General features: G+C 37.5%; 1 protein-coding gene across 1 annotated transcript; it reads right to left on the bottom strand.

Moving 5' to 3' along the window:
* Positions 1-2,252: 2,252 nt before the first annotated feature.
* LOC106937799 (low-density lipoprotein receptor-related protein 8-like) lies at positions 2,253-26,756 on the bottom strand. The gene is made up of 11 exons (XM_015019498.1): positions 26,343-26,756; positions 23,881-24,015; positions 21,739-22,116; positions 18,806-18,934; positions 18,473-18,598; positions 15,058-15,229; positions 10,064-10,279; positions 9,552-9,670; positions 8,424-8,563; positions 5,951-7,101; positions 2,253-4,430 (listed from the first exon to the last, which is right to left on the bottom strand). Exons 1-10 carry the CDS (start codon positions 26,401-26,403, stop codon positions 6,829-6,831), a joined length of 1,749 nt encoding a protein of 582 aa, XP_014874984.1. The 5' UTR covers positions 26,404-26,756; the 3' UTR covers positions 2,253-4,430; positions 5,951-6,828.
* Positions 26,757-27,058: the final 302 nt, after the last annotated feature.

Below are 27,058 nucleotides of genomic sequence, written 5' to 3'. Positions count from 1 at the left end.
GTTCAGGGGACAATATCTCGTTACATTGCTCAGTAAACAAAAACCCAAGCCTAAAGCAAGTAATGCAATATCAGTCAGACTAGACGTCAAGTAATTTGATCTAGGAAATATTGGTTCTTTGTCCTTGCTCAATATTTACTTAAAGACCTGTCATGCTGAATGGTAAAGAACAATGAAACAGGAAACAGCAAGGAAACGCATAAAACTTAAGTGCGTCTTGAGAACTTCTGCTTTAACGCACTGTTTTCTGGTTGTGCCTCATGCAGACGTGGGAGGTTAAGATGGTATAGCTCCTGAAAGACCTTTAATAACACAGACCACATTGGTTTGAAGAGGTATAAAAGAATCACATTCCAAATAATCAGGACAAGGCTCGACAAAGATGACTGAAGGTGGAATGGGAGAAGTAGAGAGCGAGTATTACCCTGACTTGGTGTCCAAAGACAGTCCTCAAGGACTGGTTTCCTGTACGTTTTTAGTTCCTTCCGTGATTCAACACACCTGAACCAAATGGTGGGTCATTACCAGGCCTCTGCAGGACTTTATGGCATGCTAATGAGGCAGCTGGATGATTTGAAACAGCTGTGTTTGAGCAGAAACGTCTAAAACTGGCATAAAACATGAGCTGGACACTCATGTTTTATGATGAGGTGTAGAGTTTTTTTCCCCCCCAAAATGCAGTTAGAAAATCCAGTGACAAAGTGGAAAACATAAGAGCGTAATTTTATGTATTGCAGAGGGGGTGAATGCAGGCATCTTCTCAGTTTGTATCAATGTTCTAAGAGGGTTTCAAAGAACAAGAAATGCAAATATATTGAAGGTGCCATGTAAAAAAAAAAAGCTAATTTGAAACGTAAAAAAAGGCCTGAGAAAATAGAGAACCTGATGGAAAATACCATCAGGAAATTAAATATGTTGCACCAACTGAAAACAGAGAATAAAGATAACAGATCTGACAGTGAACAAAGTAAAGGGAGTATTTATACTGAAAATGGTGATCATCTTCAAGAGAGCACAGAGACCATGAATAAATAAACTTAAAGATCTTTAAATTGTGATTGTATCCTCAGCTTTTTGAGGATTCAGGTGATCTTGTGTAGACCTGCATCAAATAACTGCATCATTAGCAGGACTCAGAATCAGTTTTTAAGAAGCACGACTGAAAAGTTACAGGACACGAGCGTTCGGAGGCTGGAGTTTCATAATTACTCCGCTCAGTCAGAAACAGCCAATCAGAACTAGCAGTAATCAGCTAGCCGTCATGCTATCAGGAAGTTTTCATTCAGTAACTCAGGATTGTTTATTATAATGGAACCTGTATTTGCCTTTGAATGTAAAGTTTTATACTTTAATTTTTTGGCAATGTTGAGAGGGTTTATTTTGACTCTACATTATTTAGCCTCTTCAGAGCCTTCATATGTTTTCAGTCTGTTAAAGATAATATTACCAATAGGAGTACAATTTGCACAATGCCTGTTTTGTTTAGTTTTTTTCTTGGAAAAAGTTATTAAAAACAAGTTTTTGTCTAAATTAAGGTGAATTCATGGTTCCTTTTTCCACATAATGTAACTGGTAGTGCTTATGATTAAAAAAATAATAATTATGTGATCGGTATCGGTGATCGGCCCTCATGGTGATCGGAATCGGCAGGAAAAAACCTGATCGGCACATCTCTACTCACAATGTGTCAATGCAAAGTTAGCTTTACAGTTCAGGGAATCTGTAACGCACAATGATTTTGTCTTTTTCCTTACAAAACCAAATAATTCAACAAATCATAAAATTTCTTGGAAAATTACAGTGAACCAGAAAATAATCTTAACATGTCAATAACATACGGTAAATGGAAAATCAGTTTAAAATCAGATGATATAAGAAGAAAGAGATAATTTTAGTCCGCAAGCAGTTTTTATTTTGGAGCATTACAGGTAATTAAACAATGGGATTCGTTGATGCAGCGCTTGCTGAACATGTTCATTTAACAATCAACAAATATTTTAACTATGTTTGAATGAACATAGTTAAAAGGGATTATTGGACATGCATTAAGGGAGCTGAAAGCTCTGGAACAGTCGTGGATGTTGTTCTTGTTCAGGTAATCTCAGTATAGAAAAGGCTTAAAGGCTCCAAGATATTAAATTCACAAAGCTGTTTTTGCTATGTCACAGAAATGGAAAAGGAAAAAATATTTAATTACAAGTGTGTTTTTATAAACATGAAAAATGAGATCTCAGAAAGGAGACGATCAATGTGAAATAACTGATTAGACTCAAAACATTAATTTATTGGGTTCATCTACAGCATCAACAGTGTTGTACCAAGTACAAATAAACGTTTACAACATGTGAAATTCCACCCAAAATAAATAAACCTTTCCTTAAATATAAATACCAACCGTAGAACACAGAAGTACAGTTACAGCGTTACCTCTTAACCATCTGCCCTGAAGGCGTCTACATCTGTATGAGATTTTCACAAAAGTAAAAGACTTAAGCAAATTGTCAGGTGTTCAAACACAGAAATGTTAAAAAAAAACAAAAAAAAAAACTTGTGATCCCATTTCAGGATAAGAGCTGAGAAAGCAAACTATCAGTCAAAGAAACGCTCATCGTTTTACCCCAGCTATTTACACAAAACAAAACTGTGACTGTGCCATTATTTACCCGTTCCGAAGAACAGTTGGTAAAATGTTCATGGCACAATTAAACAAAGCATTAGAAAAATAATCAGGAGAAAATAATACTTTTACAGTTGCTTGAACAAATAATCAAACCCCTTAAAAGGGTTCCAAATTTGATCTCAATAAAAACACAAACATTATAACCAAAAACATGGATTTTACATGAAGAGGAGGGAACATAATGTACGGTTTTCTGTGCTTTTTTTTTTTAAGCATTCATATTCATCCCCTGTACTCCGATACCGCTACATATTTTATAAATCATACAATTAGTAACTGGTATTGATGAAATGGTTAAGAAAACCTGTAGCGATTCCAGAAGACTGCAGACTGGGAGGAGATCAAAGCATATTTATGTGTCAAAATGGTCTAATCAAAGTCCAGAACGAAATTCAGTTGGGAGTCTGTGCAAAACTTGTAAAGATATACCTAAAGGATATTGAGGTACAACTTCAGGTCTAACAGAACAGCTGTATTTTACATACAGGTGGATTTAATTTGTATTTAAGAGCACCAGACTAAAGGGGTTGAATATATAAGCATGTCATACACTTCAGATTTTTAAGTAGAAAACCATTATTTCCTTATTTTTTGCATTGTGTGTTTAGGGATCAAATGATACAAGCACTTTCACAAGGCACTGCAGGCAGATAAAATTAAATCCTGCCGTTTTACATGAAACTGTACTGTAATGCGGGAATATTTCCTTTCAGCCTTCAGGGAGAATAAATCCAGACAGATTCTGGATTTTGGTGGCATCTTATGTGAAGAGAGAACAGCCACTTGAAGTTTAAGCTCATTAGAGTTTTAATGTGATCAGAAAACCAAAATCTCAACTCAATAACAGGGAAAAAAAGGAATGTGACAATATTTGATTAGACTCAATGAAATTAGGGGCTTTTTTTTCTACCTTTTGACAGTTTAGATTTAATTCAAGCATTTTGTCTTCAGAACATAAAACAATAATGCACATTTTAAATGATTCAAGTACTCATTGGGCAGCAGGTAGGTCAGATCACAGTACATCCACAGAGCTGATGGTAATAAGAGCAAACCAGAAGAACAGTTGTTTTATTCAAGAATACTATTAAGTTACCTCCCAATGTACTCTTTAGTACTTATAATCCTATTAAATACCCAGGAACAAAGTGCACTTAAATATATTGCATGTACTGTTCTTTAACTCTCTGAAAAACAAAAACAACTCGACCAAACCCACTCAAGCAATTCAACACCTCAGCAATTCAACATCTTCAGACAATATAATAGAAAATCTGATCCGAGAAAACTGTGGTCCATTCTAACATTCAGGTACCCAGTTACTTTAATTATGAGTTTGAACAGTTCCTATTTGTACTACATGTCAAAGAGTCTCAGGTCGCAACTCTTAACCTAATAAATATGTCGCCTAGCTAATAATTTGATATTCTCTTGAGCATTTGTGCACAAAGGCTCTGGGAGCGAATCACAAACATCAACAGCAGAAACCCAAAAGGATTTAATTTAAAGTTATTACCCTTCAAACTGAGGGAACCAAGCAATGATGGCGGGTCACCACAACTCCCAGACCTCTGAATTTCATGTCATTACTTCAACGATGTTGACACCCGAATGATGCTGGGAAGTGACAGCATGAACGTCTGGGAGTGTCTGTTTACTGCCATGATGAAACATCAGCAGGAGCGGCACAGCCAGCTGTCTTCTGGCGCTGCAGCTTCACAGAGTCCAAATCCAGTCTGAGAAGGGTTTCCTGTCGGAATGGGAGCCACCTTATTAACTGAACTCGCGCTGGAAATCACAAAATGAGTCCGAGACGCTCTTGCAAGCGTGACGCAACCACAAGAGCTTAATTCATGAGTTATAACAGATGGAATAATCAAAAGGCTAAAACATTCAGACGCTTTTGTACTTAGACTACAAAGTTTAGCTTTAGTTACAATTCAAAGTTATGTAATTAATTGTTGTTTGAGCTTATGCTTTTATCATGTGAATAAATTACAGGAACTGCACAAAGGAGGAGAAAAGCAGAAACATAAGAGGCAAAAGGACAAAGCATTTTCATACTCTGCACAACAGATTATACTGACAACTGGTGGTGTTGCACGCGCTTGCGTTTTTGGATTCTTGAAGAGGAAACGCCTGGTTATCATGTGGTTACAGAAAAAGCATTTACTCGTTGAAGAGGAACAGACAAATGGTGACAATAACATTTAATAAAACAACAAAAGCCTGAGTGAGAATTACGAAACATTTGCTTTTCATTATCCATTTAAAGGCTTGTTTTTCTGTATTTTTCATGGCAAGCCATTGATATATATTAAGTCACCATATAAAAAAGCTTTATGGACTTTGACAAACCTGTATAAATGTTGCAGGATATTTTTTTTTTAAGTTGAAAAGAGAATAAAAGGTTTCCTACAAGTTTTCAAGGCTAAAGCGTTGTTTGTATTTGTAAACACACCCATTCAAATCGAATTACTGCTGGAAAGAAGAATACCACAAATATTACTTCGTTTTTGTTTGCATTCACACTTGATTGTTTCTGATCAAACTAATTTTAGCATCACAGATAATCTAAATCAAAAAACAGTTTTTAAGTGAAAATGCTATCCCAAAAAACCTCTCCTATAAAATTATGAATTATCCGTAATAAACCACATTTATTTGGCTCTGCAGTCGTCATCTGTGAACCGGTCTGACAACATGAAGTAGGCTAAAAAGATTGAATAAGCAACACCAACTCAAGCGCCGGTCTAAAGGACATCAGGATCAAAATCACTCCAACTTGTAAGGCTAAAGAAGAACATTTTGGAAGATGTGTGTCCAAACCATTTTAAAGTCTGGCTTTTAGTCTGGTTGAGGTACAGTGGCATGCTTTAAAGAGGCCGCTAATCCTCAAAACCTCTTCAGTGTGGAAGAATTAATTTTCCATATAGAATAGTAAGCCAATTTTTTTTTGCCCAGTGATGTAAAAGTTTCAGTGCCAATTATTGACGTCAGCACAACCAGATGTTTGGATTAGAGAGGGACTTAATGTTTCACACAGGGTTAGATTAGTTTGGACAACTTTTAGCCTCCTTAATAAATGAATCATAGTTTTACAACTCTGTTTTGCATTACCTCAGATTAATGATGTTTGTTATTACGATTAGTTTTTTTTTTGGTGGGGGGAGGGAGATCTGAAATACTTGAGTAAAAACAGAATAAATCTGTAAGGGGCAAATTGCATCTTTCCAGCTGTGTATTACCATGTGTTTCACCTGAACTTACCTTGACTAAAGTCGTGTTAGGGCCCACGGGAGGCCCCTGATCGATGAGTGGGTTCTGGGATTCTTTCAGAGAAACGTTCTGCAATGTGGAAGACCTGGAGGGACGAAACTCTTCCCTCCAACACCACCAAGCCATCCCCACCAGCAGCATACTGAGGAGCACTGGGAGACACACAGGAGACAAGCGTCACTGCAGGACCTGCCAACCTGGCAGAGCACTCTTTGAGACGCTGATGTAAAGTTTCTGCATGATGTCATCCACCTCCTCTGAGTGCACAAACATTACTCAGCAGAGCTGAAGCATATAAAGTTTCTCAAACACAGTTTCTCAACAGTGACTCATTATGTCCATCCAAGACAAGTTCATTGACGTGTGAACTTTCTAATGTAACGAAAAACATTCTAAGATTTATTTATTTATTTTTTTGCTAGCCAGCAACAGTCCACTTCCTGCTTTTAGTGTGTTCTCCAGATCGCTTGGTACTCGTATGAATTGGACTGCGCCAGAGTTCACTTCAACCACACCGAGACGTAGGTGTTTAGGCAGACCAGAGTTCACGCTGAGCTCGATTACTCATTCAAACCTCCCCAAATGAGCTGGACCATACAGGCACATGAACCAGAATTTGACTAAAGTGGACTAAACAGGGAAGGTGTGAATGCACCTTTAGTTTGTTCCCTGGTTCAACACACCTGAATCTAATGACGTCTGCTGAACTTCATGAGATGCTGAGGAGATGTCATAATGTCTGCGATTGTGTTGGACAGTTTGAGTCGGCTGTCGGGGCAGAGACACGGTACCTGGAACTGGCAGGATCCCAACGCTTGAAGACTGGGGCTGGACACGCAGGCTTTACGTGAAAAGGAAACCCTGTGTTTTTATTTGTTTGAAAAAGGATAATTGTGCTTTTTTTTCCCAGCCTTGCTTCTTAGCCTTAGCAGATTTTTATCAAATTTTTTGATCAGTTTTGATCGTTGGCTTTTTAGTTTTAGACAGACCTCAAAATGCTCTACAGCATTTTGAGCATCATGAGCGATGACCAAGCCGCCAGATACGGTGATGTTTGACATCATCACCTGGAGATTTTTGCCATTGTGTTTGTTGGCACGACATATGGAGTGTGTAGCTTCATCACCCCAATATAAAGATCCCTGACGAAGAATGAGCAGACATGGATGTCAACTGGGATGTCAGAAATGTTTTTTTTTGTTTTTTTAATGGCACTCAAAGTTCGATCCTGTTTCTTAAGCTTATTAGTTTGTGCGAGTCATTTGTAGGTGCATCTCAAAAAGATGATATATTGCATGTGTAGATAATAGTGTGATGTATCTCAAAAATGTTTGTGTAAATGTTGATTAATATGTCTCACAACTGAAAAAAAAAAGTTTAGATAACATTTGAATATTAAATAAATCTTACCACAAAGACCAGTTGTCTAGCAAACAATGATTAATCCCTCTTCACCTTTAGTAGCCACCTCCTAGCTGAAAGATTTAGAGCACTTCATGCTTCATGCTGCTGAGAAACTTTATTTTGATTCCAATTTTATTTTCCCACACGACTATGTATCTGGACACACGGCCAAAACCACCAATTTCTGCTTTATAGACCCTGGCTGTGCTCGAGCAGTAAACTCATCTGACCTCTCTGAGGAGAAACTGAGTTTTTGGCTTTTTATTAGCTGTGAACCACATTGCTTACATTTACTCAGTTACATTTACTTGAGTAACGTTTTTGAAAAAATAAAAAATAAAATACTTTTTTGAACAGTTTCACTACACCATACTTTATACTTTATGAAGTATCACTACTCTCACTTCAGTAACTTCCCTGAATGAACACAAGCTTGTTTCAGTCAAAAATCCACCTCACCCAAACAGAAACTTTCAGTTTATGTCAAAGTGAAACCTCTTGTTTGTACACAAGCTCAAGCCGTTGTTAATGTTATTTTCTGTCTACTGAGCCCTTTGTACCATTTGGAGATCAAAAAGATACAGATATATTTTGACATTGGAAATATTTTATCCTGTTCCAACATATAAATACATTACCCATTGTAAGTGTTACTTTCATAAGCCTTATATTGGAAGAAACTGAATTGGAAATGTGTTTTTTTCTTATTTTGTAATCATTCTGTGCTTTGTTGTAAGGCATTAATGTGGTTCTATACTCACAATAACCGTTGCATTTTGATTAAAATGTTTATTTCAAACCATCATAACTTGGCAACGAACAACAGGAGTTCCCCTTGTTCAGTCAATTTGGACACCTGACTGACGCCTTGACACATAACAAGTAGGTAGGGGGAGTTTGCTATTATACTCCATATGACTGGAGAAATTTCCAAACTCATTAAATGGGTTTAATAAGGACAAGAGAACGACTGATATTTTTTTGTGGTTTAATACCGCAACTTTTAAAGCTGTGGCCTTGAAATGGAAATGTGAGCATAACCTAATTTTGACCTTTGTACCTCAAATACTGCGAGTCCAAACAACCGGTCCAGGTAGCCGTTGGATTCTACCACAGTTTTACGGTGGCGGCCTTCGAGATCTATCCTGGAGATGCTCCTCATTCCCTGGTCAAACCAGTAGAGCAACCGTCGAGGCAAGTCTAAGGGGGAAACAAATCCATGGCATGTATTTATTCACCACTATTAGCAGGGGTACAGAGTGACACACATTTATTCAGAAGTGTTGATTTAAATCAGGGGTCCCCAAACTACGGCCTGCGGGCCGGATCCGGCCCGCCACGTCATTTGGTCCGGCCCCCTGAACAATGCCGGATCCGGCCCGCCTGCTCATACCAGAGAGCATTCAGTGTTTTTTTTTCATATATTGTATTTTCTGGTTTATATGTGGATTTTTCTTCAAACACCAGGGGGGCTCTTGAGCAGATGTGAAACTAACTTTCCCTCAATGAAAGATATACTAGTCAGTCCCAGTCACCGTTTCACTCACGGTTTTTTCCATTTGCATTCTGGGTAAAAATCTATCTAAAGGCGCGAATGTGTCGTCGCCCCCCCTCCCCCCCCTTCCCCGTCAACAAGAATTTTCTAAGGTTTCTTTCTCCAAAAACTAAGACCGGCCCCCGACCAGAGAAAGGAACAGCTATGTGGCCCTCGCAGGAAAAAGTTTGGGGACCCCTGATTTAAATCAAGGAGGCCAGAGATCTCCTGATTTGGTACTGAAATCTAAACAGTACAACAAAGTCATCAGTGTTCTAGAAAATCAATGTCTTTTTTTCCCCACAGATTTTTTTTTCCAATATTTTTTTCCTGAAAGAAAGGTGGTTACATCTTAAAATATGGAATCCATAAAACATTAAAGCACAAAAACAACTTTAAATGGTAAAACAGCATTGATGAGGATTCAATGACTTCACAGGTCTCCAGACTACTGGACCTCTGATGATAAAGTTCAAATTCACGCTGCAGTTGCTCCTGTTGAAAAGAGGAACAAGCTTTCCTGTTTTTCAAACTTTCTACAAAAAAGTGCAAGCAAATGATATATAAAATTAAAACGAGGAAGCCTAAAACATTCCGCACGCTCATCTGTATTTCTAGACAGGACAATGATCTATGCAAAAATTCTCAACATACCAAGAGAAAGGGCAACAGGCTGGCGGATTAAAGAAGTGACCAGAGGAAGTTTTGTCCGTCCATCTTGAGTGACCCTCTCAATCACTGGAGCGCTGCCACACTGAGCCAAGAAGAGGAAGCTGGGAAAATAAAAATATTCAGAGATTTGGTTGTTTTTTTTTTTTTCAATCCCAATCCAATGGCCAAACAATGTGCTTCATAAATTGTGTAACTGGTAAATTAACTGAACCTGTGTGTAACTTAATCTTTGTATAAATAACGTTATTCTGTGAAAGCCTCATGAAGACCGTGGACCACAGAGGGAGGAAGTTGTGAAGCTGGAGCGGTTCATGACAAGATGGATGGAGTGGGTGATTGGTTCATTTAGTATTTTTATGTAGCAAACTTTATGTAATTAACCACAAACTCAGATTGCTTTTGTAAAGACCCTGATAACCAGTACTTCAAGTGAAACATATTCCCTTACGATGCCTCTTTAACATTTTATCAAGCTACAACAGACTCCACCCTACCCTTGGAGAGGATCCACAGCGACCGCAGAGGGCTTGTTGAGCCCGGTGATCAGTTGACGTTGAAACGAACCATCCAGCGGCGCCACGTTAAGTGAGCCTGCCTCAACGTTGGTCCAGTAGAGAAGTTGGTGAATCCAATCCACAGCAAGCCCAGACACTGAACTTTGAACTTTCAACATCAGCACGGCTTCCTTTGCATTTTCAGCTACTGACATCCTGAAAGATAAAACGTGAAAATATACAGCTTATATCAAAAATCTGTGGACACTCATCTTAGGAATGAATGTCATATCAAACACCTACATAAGGCCGATTAAGAGTTATATTCAAAATAAAACTTAAATTTTAATGTAGAAATTTGGATTTTTTTTTTTGCTGTTCTTTCTTTATCCACTTTGTGCAATCCATCTGTAAAAATGGCTGCAAAACAGCCCAGAGCATAACATTACCACCACCATGCAGGACGTGTATACCTCAGTCTTTGTCTTGTCTGACCATAAAACATTTCTTCCGAAGGCATTTAGATTTTTTCATCTGGGCAGTTGAACATTTTCACTTCAGTCTTTCTTGGCTAGCATCTTTACAGAGCGTGTGCCAAATCACTTCTCTGGTGGAACATAGCGGGTCATACGTCCGGGCCGGCCAGAACGGTGTGTTGTGAAAATGAGAAGGAACTCAGAAGGCTAGCCTTGTGAAACCAGGTGTGAGCATGAATGAATGCGATAGACATTACTCTGCCAGCGACCAGATAGGAAAAACAGTAGAGGTCATCGTGTTGACTAAGTGACTTGATCAATTGAAGGATATCAATATCTATTTTGTACAATCATGTGACACCAGCAATCAGTTCAATCCAAAGGATATCAATCAAACAGGATTGGAAAACCTTCCAGTCCTCACAACTCCATGAAAGCAAAAGAAATAATTGATTGGCTAAAATCTGCAGACAAAAATCAACCTGAATTAAATATCTAACTACCTTTATTTAATCTGAAATTCTTTCTAAATGCAACATTGAATGTCAGTCCACATGAGAAAACAAAGAAAAGGCCTGTCTGTCCACAACTCATAATTATAACTAAGGCTGGACTGAATCTGTGAAACAAGATTTTCTCCAACAGGTCACCAAACGATGGAGAATAACAAATTTTCTCCTTACAGGAGAATGTGCCCCACACAGAAAATGCATTTTTGTATGGAGATGAATGACTGAGTCTGTGTCCATGTTTGTTCTCACCTGTGGTTCTTGGCATTGTGTGAACTTTGGAAACCATTAAAACACATTTTCTCCACCCTGGATCTCACCGCCATCTATCCTCATCACAAAACCCCATTTCAAGACAGAGAGGAGCCTTAAATTTAGAATCAAACGTTACTCTTTCATTTGTGACAACTCAAACATTTTCTACCATGACGTTAAAACCTTTCAGCCGCCACACAATCTTATGTTGACAAAAGTTAGTGTTCGTGACCGGTCACAACGTTTCACATTAATGCCGACCTGACAGGAAAAGAAGGACGCAGATAGAAAATCAACTCACTCCATTATATCTATTCATTTATCTTACAGAGGAGACATGCAGCATCAACAGACAGGAAACCCTGCAAATAAACACAGAGCAAAAATGGGTTATAATTTTTCGATCCGTTTCTAACTTCTCTGTGGTTTTAGGTGATAATCAATCTTGAACATTAGTATTTAAACGACGTTTAACTGAAGTCCTAAAAGGGGTGCGGGTTTTAATGTTTTTTTTAAATCTTTTTTAATCTTTTTCAAAATCTCTTTCTCTTTCTCACTGTTTATTCAATGTCGCATGCTGTTTTTATTTTAATTATGTAAAGCACTTTGAAATGCCTTGCTGCTGAAATGTGCTATACAAATAAAAGTTGATTGATTGATTAAAATACTTCTATAAATCAAGAAAGGAATTTACAGTAGAGAAAAAACCACATTTTAGTCTTTGGAAGAACAAACCTCTCGTCACTGGCTATTTCTCTCTTCTTTCACTCAGGCATGAAAACAGAATCGCTTTTCCATTAAACTCAATAACCTTAAGTTGTCTAAAAGAAAAGAACAGGTATAATAAACAAGACTGACTACGTGATCTAAACCAGAAATCATGAAACAGCATCAGATTGAGTTAAATTCTCTAGACTCATCACAAAACATACATAGTCCTGTTTTTAAAAAGACAACTTATGAATCAAACAAAGTTTGAAACGTTCTACCAAGGTCCAAATAGTTTTGCTATATTACTTTAATGTAAATACAACGGAAAAGGAGCAATCAGAACTCGGACCTAGATTAAAGTAGATGGAATTTAGTAAAAACAACCTGTCTGAACCAGGTTGTTTCATCTCTTTTAGCCTCTTTTATCTGCTTACATAACCATGTTAATGTGCGACTGCCGGCAGGCACACATTAACAGTCTGAAATTGATTAGACTACTCTTTAAGGGAGGGTACAGATCGCAGAAAAGAATTAAAAGCTAAACTCACGTTACATCCTTGCCATATGGTGAGCTAAGTGTGGCCCCAGCGCTGGACGGTGAATGCACCTCTGTATCTGTTCCATTTGTATGACGTGTATGGCTTGCAACATTTGATCATTTTTTATATGTATATATATATAACCAAATCTCATTATTTCTCAAGGTAATTTGCACTGAGGGGTTCTGGTCGGGTCCTGAAACCGGTTAGCGAACCTGGGTGGTGCACAGAGACAAAAATGAATGAACTCCAACACATCTGTGGGCGATCATTTGGGCCTCAGCAAAGGGAATAACCTTCACACAGTCATTCGAACTGAATTAGTCATTGTTGGTGAATAAGAGGTGTTCCTATTTTGTAAACTTTATCCTGCTTTCCTAGCACATCCAGCATATTATGGTGTAATCTCTTTTTACTTTAAAGTCATATTTTTCCTGCTCCAAGGGGTCAACAGGTAAACTGCAGGTTCCTTAATAACTTCAAATGTAATGACCTGTGAAATAGGGAAATGTCTTCATTAAGTCAGAGACGAATGCACAACTGGTATTTTTTGCATGTTGCTTTGGTGTTTAATGTAATCAAATGCAGAAAAGTACATGGCTGGATTGTTCTGTGTCATTAGCCAGCTCACTAAAACTTAGCAAATCAAACTTACTTTCTCACATACAAATGAACAACAACTGAGTTCACTGTGATGCAATTCCCAGCTTCCCAAGAAATCGAATCATAAGTAAATGAAGCGTTTGTTTGAACTTGTACTTAGTAGAGCTCCACTGAAGAGCATGCTTGGATGGAAAACTTAATATCGCCAACACTTCTTTCAATTTCTTGTCTTTTGCAGTAGGGTGTCACCGTTTTTGTTTGCTGACTCCCTTCAGTCCGATATATTTTTATCAGAGGAAGGGAAAGTTCCTTCTTTAAACAATAGACACAAAACCAGGAAGTAGTGCCTGATAAAACACATTTGCTTATTTTGTTATCTCTATTTTCCAGGGAATTTGAATTCTTTCTGCCTGTTTGATTTTAAGATTAAAATGCTGGTCTTTTGCAATTTCCCCATGGCTTTCATAACTTTCCACCACTATAATAAAACCTAAGGATAGTTACTCTTTTCAATGCTTTTGTTTTCTTTTGCATGTTTTACTGAATTAATTGTTAGCTGAGATCATTTATATTTTCCTTCCAGAATCTATTATTTTATCCACAAAGTTAAAATTTTTCCAAAACACAAATATAAGATGTAATTTTTCTAAAAATGTGTAAATCAGAACAAAAACTCAAGGTGAGGTATTCCTTGTTTTATTTTGCTTGTCCTCTTTAATAATAATAATAAAAAAAAAAAAACAGAAATTTTGAAATATTTACTTTGAATGGAACATTTTTCTTCTCTAGACTCTCTTTTTGGAGATTGCAAAGCATTTGTTCATGTCATAGTGCATATTTTTTTATCTTGTCCATCAGGCTGTGTGATTACATATTATGTCAGTTTATATTTTTTCTCAAGACACTGATTTTATCCTCAACTTAAAGAGAAAATATCTGAAGTTTTAAAGATCAGATTTCAACACTGAAAGAATAAATGAAGGACACTTACTCCTCTTATTCAGGTTAATTTAAAAAGAGAGAGAGAAAGTCAGGAAACAGGAAGTGATGTGAGATGCTGATTATATGAAACCGTTTCGACTTCAAAGCTGGTTTTCTGTTAGCCAGTTTTTCATACATTCCTTCCGTCTCCCCTAACAAACACACACGCAAACACACAAAAACTACAATGAAAGGTTTGCTTGTACTTATCCCAGTCATACAAAGCTAAACATGATTACTTAAATTAGGTGTCAGGGTTGAACTTTGTCAGAAAGAATCAAAAAGCATGCAAGCTACAACCAAGAATGTAATTTTCACAGATTTTTTCTTTTTTGCAGCAGTTTGACAAAATAGAAAGCAAAAACAAATAAACGCTGTGGAACTACTGACTGAAACAAGAGAGAGGGGCAACATGTGTGGAGGCTATCCGCCATCGAAATGTGCTGACGCACATATTTCACACCCTGAAAGGAAACACACACAGGAAAACCTCTTTTTTTCCAACCACTTTACAGTGCGTCGTCCTGCACGCATAGGCTCATTTATAGTCACGGACCGGGTGTCAGTTTGCATCGACTTTGATGATTGCAAGTGAAGGACTGGTTTGATGGCACGCACATATTGCATGATAAGCAAAACGAAAGAATGTTCCCTCACTGTACACAGAAAAAAGTTCATTTTAAGAATTCTGAAATGCTACTGGGAGTGAAAAAAGAAATTTCCTCATGGTGGTGCCGTTTTAACTTATTTGTATGAACACGAAGACAAATATTTCCAAGTAGCTCAACACCATCAACCATAAATTTATTATTAACCCAGTTGAACAGTTCTGACCAAATACAAAATAGAGAAGTTATGTCAGTCTGACCTGAAAAAAATTCAGGAAGAAGTCAAAGGCGCCAAGCAGCTCCAGTTGTTACCTGTATATGGAGCCGCGTCCCCGTTCCGCCCAGTACACATTATGGGTGGAAGCCAGGACTGCTATTGGACCATGTCCCGGTGAATGTGGAACAAATATCGAATACTCCTTGTTAATCAGGTTTTTCACTTGGATTCCTTTTGAAGAGCTGAAAACCAGCTGAGCTTCACGTCCTGGAAAACAGATATAAATAACTTTTAAGATTGTCCTAATTTAATTTGAGCAAAACAGAATGATAACATTGTGGCCTCTCTTGCTCAACTCAGTTTTATTTATAATTCACTAAAAATCCACTAAAATTTGCACAAGCTTCAAAATCTAACAATAGTGGTAAAAACATGATCAGTAATGAAGACTAATGATGTTTACAAGGACATTTACAATTGGTTTTCAAATGTAAAGAATTGAGCTTCTGGAATGGTTTTTCCAAAGATCTAACCTAAACGCTATTAAAATGAAGGGAGAAAGTTGCTTAAAAGTTGCATCCAAGCCATAAAACAAACATGGTTTGGTCAGTGGAATGGCCAAACTAATTTGGATGATGAGGAACTGAGATGTATCGGAGAGACTTTAGGGAAGATTGAAATTTATAATCTTCCTGACCTAAGACATTCTGTTTATGAATTGGCTTTCCCCTTGTGGCCTTGGAAGGGCTGCATATCTCTAATCTCTTCAAAGAAATGTAAACACAACGCTCTTCCCTCCTCACCCCCTGCTGTACCCATGGAGTTGTGAAGCTGAACACTCCTAAGGACATTCCTAGATAAACAACACCTTTATCGGACTCTGCCAGGACGCTCAGTAACGTGGCTTCATAGCCCTTCATCGCCTTCACTCATGTCTTTGTTTTGCCCCTTTGTTTTGTCTGAATGTTGCCACCTGCCCTACTGTGTCCATTCCTCTTTTTTGTTTGAGAAACGCTATTTAACCCAGAAAAGGATTATTCTAGTTTATTAGTAATATCAGAAATTGTGGAGTACGCACTATTTAGATCAATATTATACAGCCCAGAAGTGGAATCAGAATTAGAATTAGAATAACCACGAACTTGGAATCCAGAAATACTTAACAGGAACAGTCACTGCTTAGTTTATATTACTTTTAACCCAGAAAAGGATTTAGAACAAACTTAGAATTGTGGAGTACTCACTTTAACCCAGAAAAGGAATAAGATCAGTCGCTCTTTACCTTATTTTATCAGAAACTGTAGAGTACTCACTATTTAGAAATGGTATTAGATACTTAGCAACCCTGAACAGGAGCACTTAGTTTACATACTTTAGAACAACATTAGATTAGTTTTCTTTCCTTTTTTTCCGTTTCCCTGCTTTACTACGCTTTACTTCAGCTGAGTGCAGTTCAATAAATACCTGTCAATTGAAATCACCTGCAAGGAAACGCCTAAAACATGCAGGGCAGTGTGCCTTGACGGACCAGGGTTGGGAACACTGTTCTGTGCTGTGGTTTGCCAGAGCATCTTAGCAAGAATTGAGAGGAAATGACGGGTAAGCTGTTCAGGAAGACCCTTCCGTCCCGGGATGACCTCCTAACCCACTGCAAGTGGTGTGAGACAGAATTACAAAAATATCACTCCTGGTCAATGTTTGCCAACCCACACATGGGATCATGATGGCATTGGAAAGCCTCTTTTAGTAAAAAAAATTAAAAAACGCATCCTGAAAGTACACAGATGCTAGGTTGTTCTTCTTGCAGCTGTTAGCCTGAACAACCAGCACTGATCCTGACAGACCAAATTTGAACAAACCTGAACAGACCTGAGCAGATTGCACTTCATAGTGTGCAGTATCTATGTGGTCACATTTACTGGATTTTTTTGTTCCAAAGCAAAGCTTCTGTGTTTTTGTATCATATTTCTGAGCAATTCAATCAGGAAGTCAAAAAAAATCCCCCTTTTCAATTGCTGCGCACAGTGAAAGATTTCTGATGCTGTGGGACAATTTCTCTTCCAAAAGTCCATGAACTATTGCTAGAAGGCATGAAACATTAACTATAATAAGTCACCAAATTTCTCATTTGAAAGGCAAATGTGGCGACTTTTGTGAGAAAACTAAAGTTTGGTCTCTTAGGAGGATACTGATTTGGCTAAAAAGGAAAAAGAGTTTCCATTCTCCTGACAGACTGGACTTACATTTCCTTTAAGTCATGTTTGATATATAACCAATTTCTATAGCAACTGAAGGGAACATAGTAACTTGATTGTCCTATCACTTTCCTGGAAAACACATGATACTGCTCCGTTAAAGATTTATTATCATTGCAAAAGGCAGGAGTGTGATTTTCTTAAATATTCCGCTGTGACAGTAACCCAGAAAAGAGGAAAAGAGGTCAATCTGACGGGTTGTTGGTTAACCCTAAATCGGGAATTGCCATCAAAGCATCCTGACCTTAATATTCTTGAGCCACTTTAAGGAAATCTTAAATATACAGTTAATGAAAAACAGTACAAGAATTTACAGGAACAGGAAGCTTTTTGGCAAGAAGAAAGGAATGCTTTACCATCTGAGAACATTATTGTTTTATCACTAAAAAATGCACTTTTATGGAGCAATACATGATATGAAAAATTGGGTTCTATAAACTTTTAACCTGGGTTTTTGGATAGTTTCTCTTGTCATATTTGGTATGACAAAAGAAACAATTGTTGGCTCAAAAAGACTTTATTCAAACACTAATTATATTTTCTGAAAAATGGCAACATTGCAAGGGTATGAAAGCAAATGTAAACAGATTGTGTTTAATGCAGAATTAAAAATGATTAAGGTTGGATAGCATAAAGAGTATTTCAGTGGTAATGTAGTAGATGTGAGTTTGATACAACAATGAGTTGGCTACTAGTCCAATATCCCTTCCTCTGTATATTCCAACATTGTCAAAGACTACAGGAAAAGAATAAGCTATGTCCTACTGGCAAAAGGGGGTTGCACAAAATATTAAAAGTTGAATTTGAAACATGCAGTTTAATTTTTGCTGCATTTTCAGTGTGAAATTTTGTAAATGCAATAAAAGAGCCATTCATTTTAAGGTGTACTAAATACCTTTAACAGGGGTGCAAATATACAAAAGAAGATTGAAGCCACAGCGAAAAAGAGATTTCTAATTTTAATCTCGGAATCAGAATTGTTTAAGTTGTGCATGAACCATTCAAATCTACTAAACAAATTTTGGACAGGCTTTCAGTGTGGATTTTTGTATATCTGACACACACACCTGAAATGTTTGGTTATTTCTTTGTGTTTTGACACAGAATCAGAAATCTTGGATTAAAATCAGAATTATTCTTTTATCTTAATGACCCTAATCCTCTCCTGGACCAGCAAGTGTTGTGCAAGCTGTATGTGAAACACATACTGGTTCTAATGGCGTCAGTGGTTCTTGATTGAAATGACTGGGCTCACCCTCGGCCTTGCACTCTTTGGTCAGAGGGTCCATGTGGTAGCCCTCTTGACATTCACAGGTGAGGCTGTCGTTTCTGTGGACGCACAGCTGGTCACAGATGTCCCTCTCCAGACACTCATCGACTTCTACAAAACACAAACACATTTATGGCAAACAATGACTGAGTAAAAATAAGGACCATACAATGTTCTGTCATTTTCCAAGAATGCTGCATGGCAAAACCTGATGATATAAACAGGCAAACATTAATGAACAGATGCAGAACCTGTATTGGCCATAAGCTGAGAGTTACAGTATTGTCCACAGCAAAATAAATTGAGGCCGTCGTTCACCTTCACAGCGGCTGTCTTCGACCAGCTTCATGTTGTCCGGGCAACGGCAAAGGAAACCAATGGGCTGGTCCAAACAGTAATGGGAACAGCCGCCGTTATTCTCCTGACATTCATCCTGATTGCTGATATCTGCAAGATCAACCGTTACAGAAACCAAGCATTCATCTGCGTCACTGATTCTCAACAACACTTTTAAACATTTCTAACTTGCATTCCACTAGATTTGCAAACTTGTTTTTATTTTCATTCTTCATTCAGGCTCTCCCTTTTTTTTTTTTTTTTTTATCTTTTCTATGTTCTGGTCAATGAAGGTTGAGGTATTCTTATTTCTGAGCTCCTTGATAAGTCTTTGAGAAGCAAACATTGTTTTTGAATGTGCTATACAAATAAATCTGGACTTTTTTTCTAATACATAAGTTTGATGATTTGTCGCAAATACATTTTTTTAAAGAAACTTCTATTGTCAATTCAGTAGACATACACAATAAATATTTTTTTTTAAATCACAAGTATAGCATTTAACAATATGCAGCTCTTCTCAAAGCTAAGTGCATGTTATTTTGGTAATGGTTAAAAAAATGGTTTTGCGTTTAAAAAAAAAAAAAAAAACGCAAAAAAAGTCCTAAAAAATATCACATACTAAACACTCAACTAAAGTCACCAACAGGAGAAGCTTAGTGAGAAGAAAGACAGCCAAGCAATAAACATACGACATGAAAGAGACCCGGAATACTGCAAGGATTAAGAGTGATTAGGCAAATGTCAATAGTGTTGTCAGGACACATGGATGTGTGCTTTAGTGTACAGTGAGGGAACATTCTTTCGTTTAATGTCATGGGTGTGTGCAGAACTGCATGTATGAGCCACAACGGGTAGATTTAGCCTGCTGGGCAGCTGGCCGTCCAGGCTACCCACATTGGCATGATTTTATATCTGTTGTGATTTTGATTAATATTAGAGGTGTGTTTTGGGTATTTGTTTAAAAAAAAGAAAAAAAGAGGGGGCTGAACGATGCGTGTGAGGCGGGGTGGGGGCAAGGATTCTTAGAGACTCCTTGTCACTAAGAAGGTGGGGGAGAGGGGGCAATGAACTTTTTGGGGGGCAAAATGAATGTACGTAGCTGAACATAGACAACAACATCGGTAGCCTACAGGCTACTTGTTAAGCTTAAGGTGCTGTATTGATATTAGCTAATCATCTTTAGCTAACATTACCTGCATCCAACAGCTTTGCTCAACTCAGTCGGTTAGTTTGGGGGGAAAACTGTGAAAAGTTCTTTGCGTTTTGCTGGTTTGCTGCCGTGATTCTAACAAACCTGCGTAGGTCTGCACAGCAGCAGCAGGTCTCCTTCACTGCCGCAGAGATGTAAACCCAGCGCGAGTGTCGTAGTGTTGATGCTGCGTTTAAATGCGGCTCGGAAAAACAGGTTACCACATGTTAACAATGGATTAAACAGTTTTAACTGCTGATAAAAGTGACAGAGAGGACACAGATATGGGAAGTGTGGAAGCCCCTACTGTATCAAATTGACATAAGAATAACAGAGAGTTGGTCATTCTAAGGTAAAAACCCAGCACATATAGCGTTCTTTTTTTTTTCATCCAGACGGCTTTCCGCGCCCCCCCTGCAATGGAACGGCGCCCTCCCCTAGGGGGCGCGCCCCACAGTTTGGAAACCTCTGATTTATGGTAAGGATGAGCAATTTCACCATTCAGATTAAAAAATCCCCTTTGGCACAAATCTTTGTCCAAACTCATCTAAAATGTGTTAAAGTTGTTGTTCTTGTTCATTTATGTTTATGTTGTTGTAATAACTGAGGGAAACATTTATCCTTTTTCAAGTTTCTGTACATTACCTGTTTTAAGGAAATGTTTTTAAAATGCTGGGCTTCTTTTTACAACTTGAAGCACTTTGATTCTTTTAAACATAACATGAGAGCAGCTTTAAACATAACATAAAAATAACCACAGTCGAAGCAATCTTCATGGTTTACATACCAGCCTTTAAGCTGTAACCGTCCAACCGTCCAAGGTCACAACCAATGCCACACACTTGATAGGGTTATATATGCCTGTGGCTGAGAGGCATACGACGTAGTGGAAGAGTGTTACATAAACATTTGACATGACTGGTTTAAAGGGACTTGTAATAGTCTATGCTTTTGTTATCTCTGCTTTTTATAATTATAGACATATAGACTGAAATACAATAAAAATATAGTCCAAAACTTATTGTCCCTAGAACTGTGTTAAAAGACTGCAGAGAGTCTGTTTCTGTTCAGAGGAAGTCAGTAATTCTTTAAGAATGAATTTAAAAATTCATACACGAAATGGTTGGTTATTACATCTCAGTTCAAACCTGAATATTTGATTATGTTTGAAGTTTGGAAAGCCAGTTATCAGAAGAAGCACTTGATTGCCCTCTGCTGGTGGTCAGCGAAACAGCAACATCCTTATTTCCACAAGGCATTTTGAAAACCAGCTGAAAACATTTTAACCAAACATCTTGTTTGTTGGTTGATGAGCATTTGGAGAATAAAGTTGTTAAGATTTATGACTTGCTAGAACTTTACAATCCCAATTTCTATCCTTCTCTTGGGGAATCCATCATTTCCAGACTCTCCTCCTCTTCCTATCCTCACATATTTGAACCAAATTAAAAATTCTACAAGGGCTCCATTAATAACATTTGGATTAATCAGAACTGGTAGAGCCATTTCTGATTAATCAGAACTGGCTCTACCAGTTCTGATTAACTGGTAGTTAATCAGAAAAAGGCTTTTTCCCCCCCTTTTCTTTAATCTCTGAATTTGAATTTTTCCCCAATGGTAAAATATTTTGTTGTTGTATTTCTGACTTAAAAAGTAGAATAAGTTCTACAAAGTGGATATTTTATAAACTTCTGTGCAATGTACATCCAGATGCCTCACTTACCACAGTTTTCCTCATCGCTGCCGTCAGCGCAGTCCGGGGAGTGGTCACACCTCCACGCATGCCGGATGCACGCTCCGTCTCCACACTGAAACTCTGAGGCTGCACAAGCTGAAGATTTCTGAGGAGAGGCCTGAACTGAACCGCACAGGCCCCGGGCTTCATCTCGTCCGTCTTTGCAATCGTCCCACCCATCACAGAGCTTGTTTCTGGGCAGACAGGCCTCGCCCGGCCCGCAGGAGAAAGACCCAGGGGTGCAGCTGTGACAGGAATCCTCATCGCTCCCGTCGCCACAGTCGTCAACACCGTTACAGAAGAGTTTTGATGATATACAGCGTCGGCTGCGGCAGGTGAACTCATCTTTCCCACACCTGCTGTGGCCTGTCAGGGTATAAAGTGGGGAGATACAGTGGCTGGAGGCATAACTAAAAATATATAGAAGGGTTCTGGTTCTGGTTTTTATTGACACTGTGCTCTACAGCACACAGATGGCACAATTACCTCAATTCTTTATACATCGTTTTTAAGAAGCCAAACTGTCTAATAACCTTTGAAAATCATATATGAGCCTTTTTCTTTTGTTGCTCAGGGAAACATACCCTGACCATTATGCTGCCATCACCATGCTTAACAGCTACTGCAGTCTTATCGTCTTGACTCTTTCCAAACATTCCTTTAGGGCAGATCTCTACAGCCTTTACATTCCAAAAAGTCATTTTTTCCCAGGTTGTCCAGCTGAATACATTTCATTTAGAGCAACAGATATCACAAGACATACTGAATAAAAACAACTTATATTTTTTTTTTAAATAAATGTTTACTTTAGAAAAGGTTTTTATACAGCTTCTATGTATTCTAATGATTGTGGAAAATTCTGTAAAAGAAATTCTCAACAAAAATGAAAATGGATCTAAAAATTTATTACTTGTGCTTTGAAAATTCAATGCAATTATTTCTCAAAATAAAACACAGCTAAAACCTGAATTTGTGATTATATCTATATTTAAAAATATTAGTTCTTTATTTAGAGCCTTGCAGCTCTGGAGCCACCATGCGGTTTGTGCCTAAATAGATCCATCTTTTTCCTCACACAGAAAATGTCCCTCAACTTTTCCATTCTGCTTGTTTTTATGTTCTCCTAGAGCCGCTCGCTGTAGGTCAGATATTCAAACCTGCTGGCTTTACACAGATCAGTGTTAATGTTTAACACCTGAAAGGTGTAAGATGTTTTCCCTCCTGCAGAGCTCTGCACTGCAGGTCTGAAGTGTTGAACTTTACATCAGATTCCTCTGGAACTTTCCACTTAGGGCTCAAATGGCCTCAGAGGGATTAGAAAAATGATAATCCCAAACAGTATCAGTGTAGTGATCTTTGCTGCAGAGAAGGAGCAACACTTTGCCTGCCATGCAACTTGAATATCACATTAATGTCAGGTTTAAAAATTCAGTATAATGGATTTCAGAGATGGTGCACAGAAATGTTGGAAAGCAGTGTGTTTTTTTAAATAATGAGCTATTAAAAAAAAAAAAAAACCACCAGCAAACTGAACCTATCACCATAATCAGATTAATCTAATAAAGCCTCGATGTGAGTCTGCTAGGCTTTTAGGGATTGGTTAAAATGTCACTAATGATTTTGGAGAAGCCGGGAATATTCTGGGAATTCATCTTTTATCTAATCTGTTCCTGACAACACTTGTTTGAACTCAGTGCAGATTAGTTGTACTTTATGATTTCAAGGCACTGACTGAATCTCATGACTCTCAGGTGCTATGTTTGGATTTTTGAACCAAGTTCACTTGTATTAAATCTATCTCTTTCTTTTCACATAAATTTATGCCTTAAAAAGACTGAGGCTTCCTATTCTATGTTATCCTGAAAAGGTAATGAATTGTAAATAGTGCTTACTTATTATCTCCTATAAGAGCAAGAAGGGTGCACATAGTGTTTTTCACACATGCATTTCTCTATGTTGGCTTTGTTTTGTTCAGTAAATATGTGCTATCTGGAATCTGTTTTGATAATTTTGATATTTCATTTAAATATTTAGAGTCCAAACACATAAGACCGTAGGACTGACTGAAGGAGTATTTTGAGTTTACCATGATTGCGCATAGTTAAAAATCCCTGCAGACCATGAACTCACCACAGTGGTGCTCGTCGGATCCATCAGCACAGTCTGTGTGGCCGTCACACAACTTCAGCTTCGATAAACACGATCCATCACTGCATGTAAACTCCAGCTGCTGGTTACAGGCTGGTAAAGAGTGAGATGCAGCACCTGAAACACACAAACACATCGCTGTTTTAATGTCATGGTTCAAATTATCTGACGAGAAGATTCTTAATGTGTTAAATGCAAAGCAGAGTTTGACTGAAATCATTAAAATGCGGGTTCACGTAAATTGTCTCCTATTTCTAACAACTTAAACATATAATTACTTCATTCAGATGGCATAAAATTGAGCTTTACTGACAACCAGATATACCTTTATCTGTTATTTTTTTAAAACTAAACAATAGGATTCAGACATACTTATGTGAAATCATTCCATAATTTTAAAATACCCTTAAATGGGTATTTTTCTGATGCATCAAGCTAAATATGAAATATCGACCATGTCGATTACCTTTAAATCTGATTTTATAAAATTTATAACTTTATAAAACTTTAACTTTATAAAATCCAGAATCCTTTATAAAATCCAGAATCCTCAAATTTGACGAGCTTGTAGAATTTAAAATGGCTCAATTTATGTTCAAAGTATCTAATAAGTTGTTACCTGAGCACATACAGAGCACGTTCTCTGAAAGAGAAGGGGGGTATAACTTAAGGGGTCACTCAAACTTCAAGATCCGCAATTTTAGAACAACAAGAAAAAGCTTCTGTATTTCAATTACAGGTGTAAAGTTATGGAACAAGTTACATGAAGATTTAAAACAAAGCAATAGTTTAACACAATTCAAAAGAAAGTACAAAGAGGTAATTTTCAATAGATACACATACGGGTGACAGAAAGCAATAAGGTGTGTATTGCAGATAACTTGGTGTAAGGGTTTAGAAAGACAAACCAGCATAAAATGGGAAAATGTATAGGTAAATATTAGTAACTTACTTCTGACTGCCACTTTGATTTCGATTTGTTTAATGACAGTAGGACTCTAAAGTCTCAAGTGTTTAGAGGTAGGAGTTTATAAGTTCTCACTTCTTCCTACCCCATTTTGAGCATGATATGTTAACTGAAAGAAAGAATCTGTAATTTCTCTTCTTTTTTATGCACTTCTTGTTACTGTGCACTATTTTATATTTGTATTTGTATCATGTTCGAATAAAATTTCATTTCATTTCATTTCATTTCATTTTATACCAACCTTGCTTTGTTACATTTTACCATAATTTTATTAAAAATCCTAGAATTCGCTGCCAGCATTTTATTTAAAAAATATCTACAAGATATGAAAAACTGATTTACATCTTTATCAAGTGAAAATTCAGTAAGAGGTTGTGGTAAGTTATTGTAACATGGTTTTGGACTGGAATGGTGATGCATACAATACTAAGGATTCTAGGTTACTGGTTCTTTAATATCTACTTTCTCTGAACTTTTTCATTAACTTCCAGAGTGATAACAGAAATGCACCATCTGGACAACAACTATATTTAAGAGTCACTAGCAAATTACCCATAAATGATTCAAGACTAAAAAGCATTTTTTTCCAGCTGGATTCAGAAGATTTAGCATTTTAAAGGCTTCATTAAAACTTCAGCTCTAAACAAAATCCCGGAGGAGTTGAAAAGGATGCAGTAGCACAAAAAAATCAAAAAGAGATAGAGGAAGACGTTCAAATCAACTTTTCGATCTATCACAATGGGTAAGGGATTAGATCTCCGACTTCAACATCTCTCTGCTCAGCTTTCTTTTTACATGGCCAGACAGAGATTTACAGAGGGGTGGTGGAAGCAAATGATGCAGATTAGCAGTGTTCGGCAACAACTGATGGCCAACTTCCAGATGTTATTCTGACATATAATTTCTGCTGTCCAGACATTTAGCTGTATGACAGTCTTCAATCAGAGTTCTCCTTATATTGCTGCAAGACTGACTGCTACTGGACATACTTCATCCCCACGGCTTCACAACACACAATGAGTTTTTGAAGATACTTGATTTTGAATTAGGACAATATTACATTTGGAATACATAAAGTATCTTTGAATTGAATTGTACTATCAGATGTTGACATGAGTTACTCGGAGGTTACTGTGATGAACACAGCATGCGGAGTCGCTGCCACTAACATTTATATTTTTTTACCATCAAAATAAAGTTAATTTCAAACTTATGTCATACATATTTCAGTCCTAATACGCATGTGCTAAGTTATGAAAATGAAAGTCTGATTTCTTGCAGCAGATATCTGGAGACGCAAATAACACCGTGGCGTGAGAACTGCACGAGTCTACTGCAAGTTTGAAGCAAAGCCAGCTGGGAAGTGACAATACTACCGCCTGCAGACAAATTTTAGTCCGCCACACACAGAGTAAAAACACAAGTATAAAGAGACATGTACTGTAATAATAGTGCATGTATAACTGATGCCTCTTACCCCGAATATGAAGCAAAATGAGCAATGCGATGAGCAGAAATGAGCCTCCAAGGTGCCCCATGCTGGATGCGTCCTCAGCAGCGAAGAGCCGAATGGCGCGGAAATATGACGCAATAACCTTAAACGTTGTAACCTGTCAAATAATTGCTTTTAAAATATTTAACAAAATCTGCTCTAAAAGACTTCATAGTTTTATTCCATCCAAGACCTTAAACAGATGGATAAAGAGGGATGATTTTTTTCCCCCCAGAAATATTTATGTGGTCTTTTTCTAATTCATCTTTGATTAAAGTTTCTGCAACATTTTACATTTTGTGATTTCTCTTGTAAAAGGTGCGTGTTTGGCTTTGTTTTGCAGTGGACAACTAAAGCAAACACAGACATTATTGAACTAATTTAGATTATTTGCTGATTAAATCCCACAGTAATGAATAGAAATGTCCTGTCCAACATTTTTCACGTTTTATAATTAAAAGCAACCAGAACTCAAAAGGGTATTTAGAGTTCTGTTTTTTAAAAGATATTAAAATTAAAAACCCAACACTTCTTTTTTTCATAATCTTTCAATGACCAATTGTTTGATATTTTACATTTTCCTTACTCATTTGGCCTATCAACTTCAAATGTATGCATATATTTTAGTTTTCCTTTTAAACAAACTTTTATATAAAGTGGCGTTTTAGAGCAGGGGTCCCCAAACTACGGCCCGCGGGCCG

This window comes from Poecilia latipinna, unplaced genomic scaffold, assembly GCF_001443285.1.
Source record: "Poecilia latipinna isolate Pla-1442-1.1 unplaced genomic scaffold, P_latipinna-1.0 Scaffold81, whole genome shotgun sequence".
Lineage (NCBI taxonomy): Eukaryota > Metazoa > Chordata > Actinopteri > Cyprinodontiformes > Poeciliidae > Poecilia > Poecilia latipinna.
Note: the sequence above shows the minus strand (reverse complement) of the source record. Positions and strands in the feature narration are given on the sequence as shown.

Coding starts and splice junctions, on each gene's coding strand:
- LOC106937799 (XM_015019498.1), bottom strand. CDS start 26,403: ATGGGGCACCTTGGAGGCTCATTTCTGCTCATCGCATTGCTCATTTTG. Junction 22,117..23,880: donor ATCCGACGAGCACCACTGTG/GTGAGTTCATGG, acceptor ATACCCTGACAG/GCCACAGCAGGTGTGGGAAA. Junction 15,230..18,472: donor CAAAGAGTGCAAGGCCGAGG/GTGAGCCCAGTC, acceptor TCTGTTTTCCAG/GACGTGAAGCTCAGCTGGTT.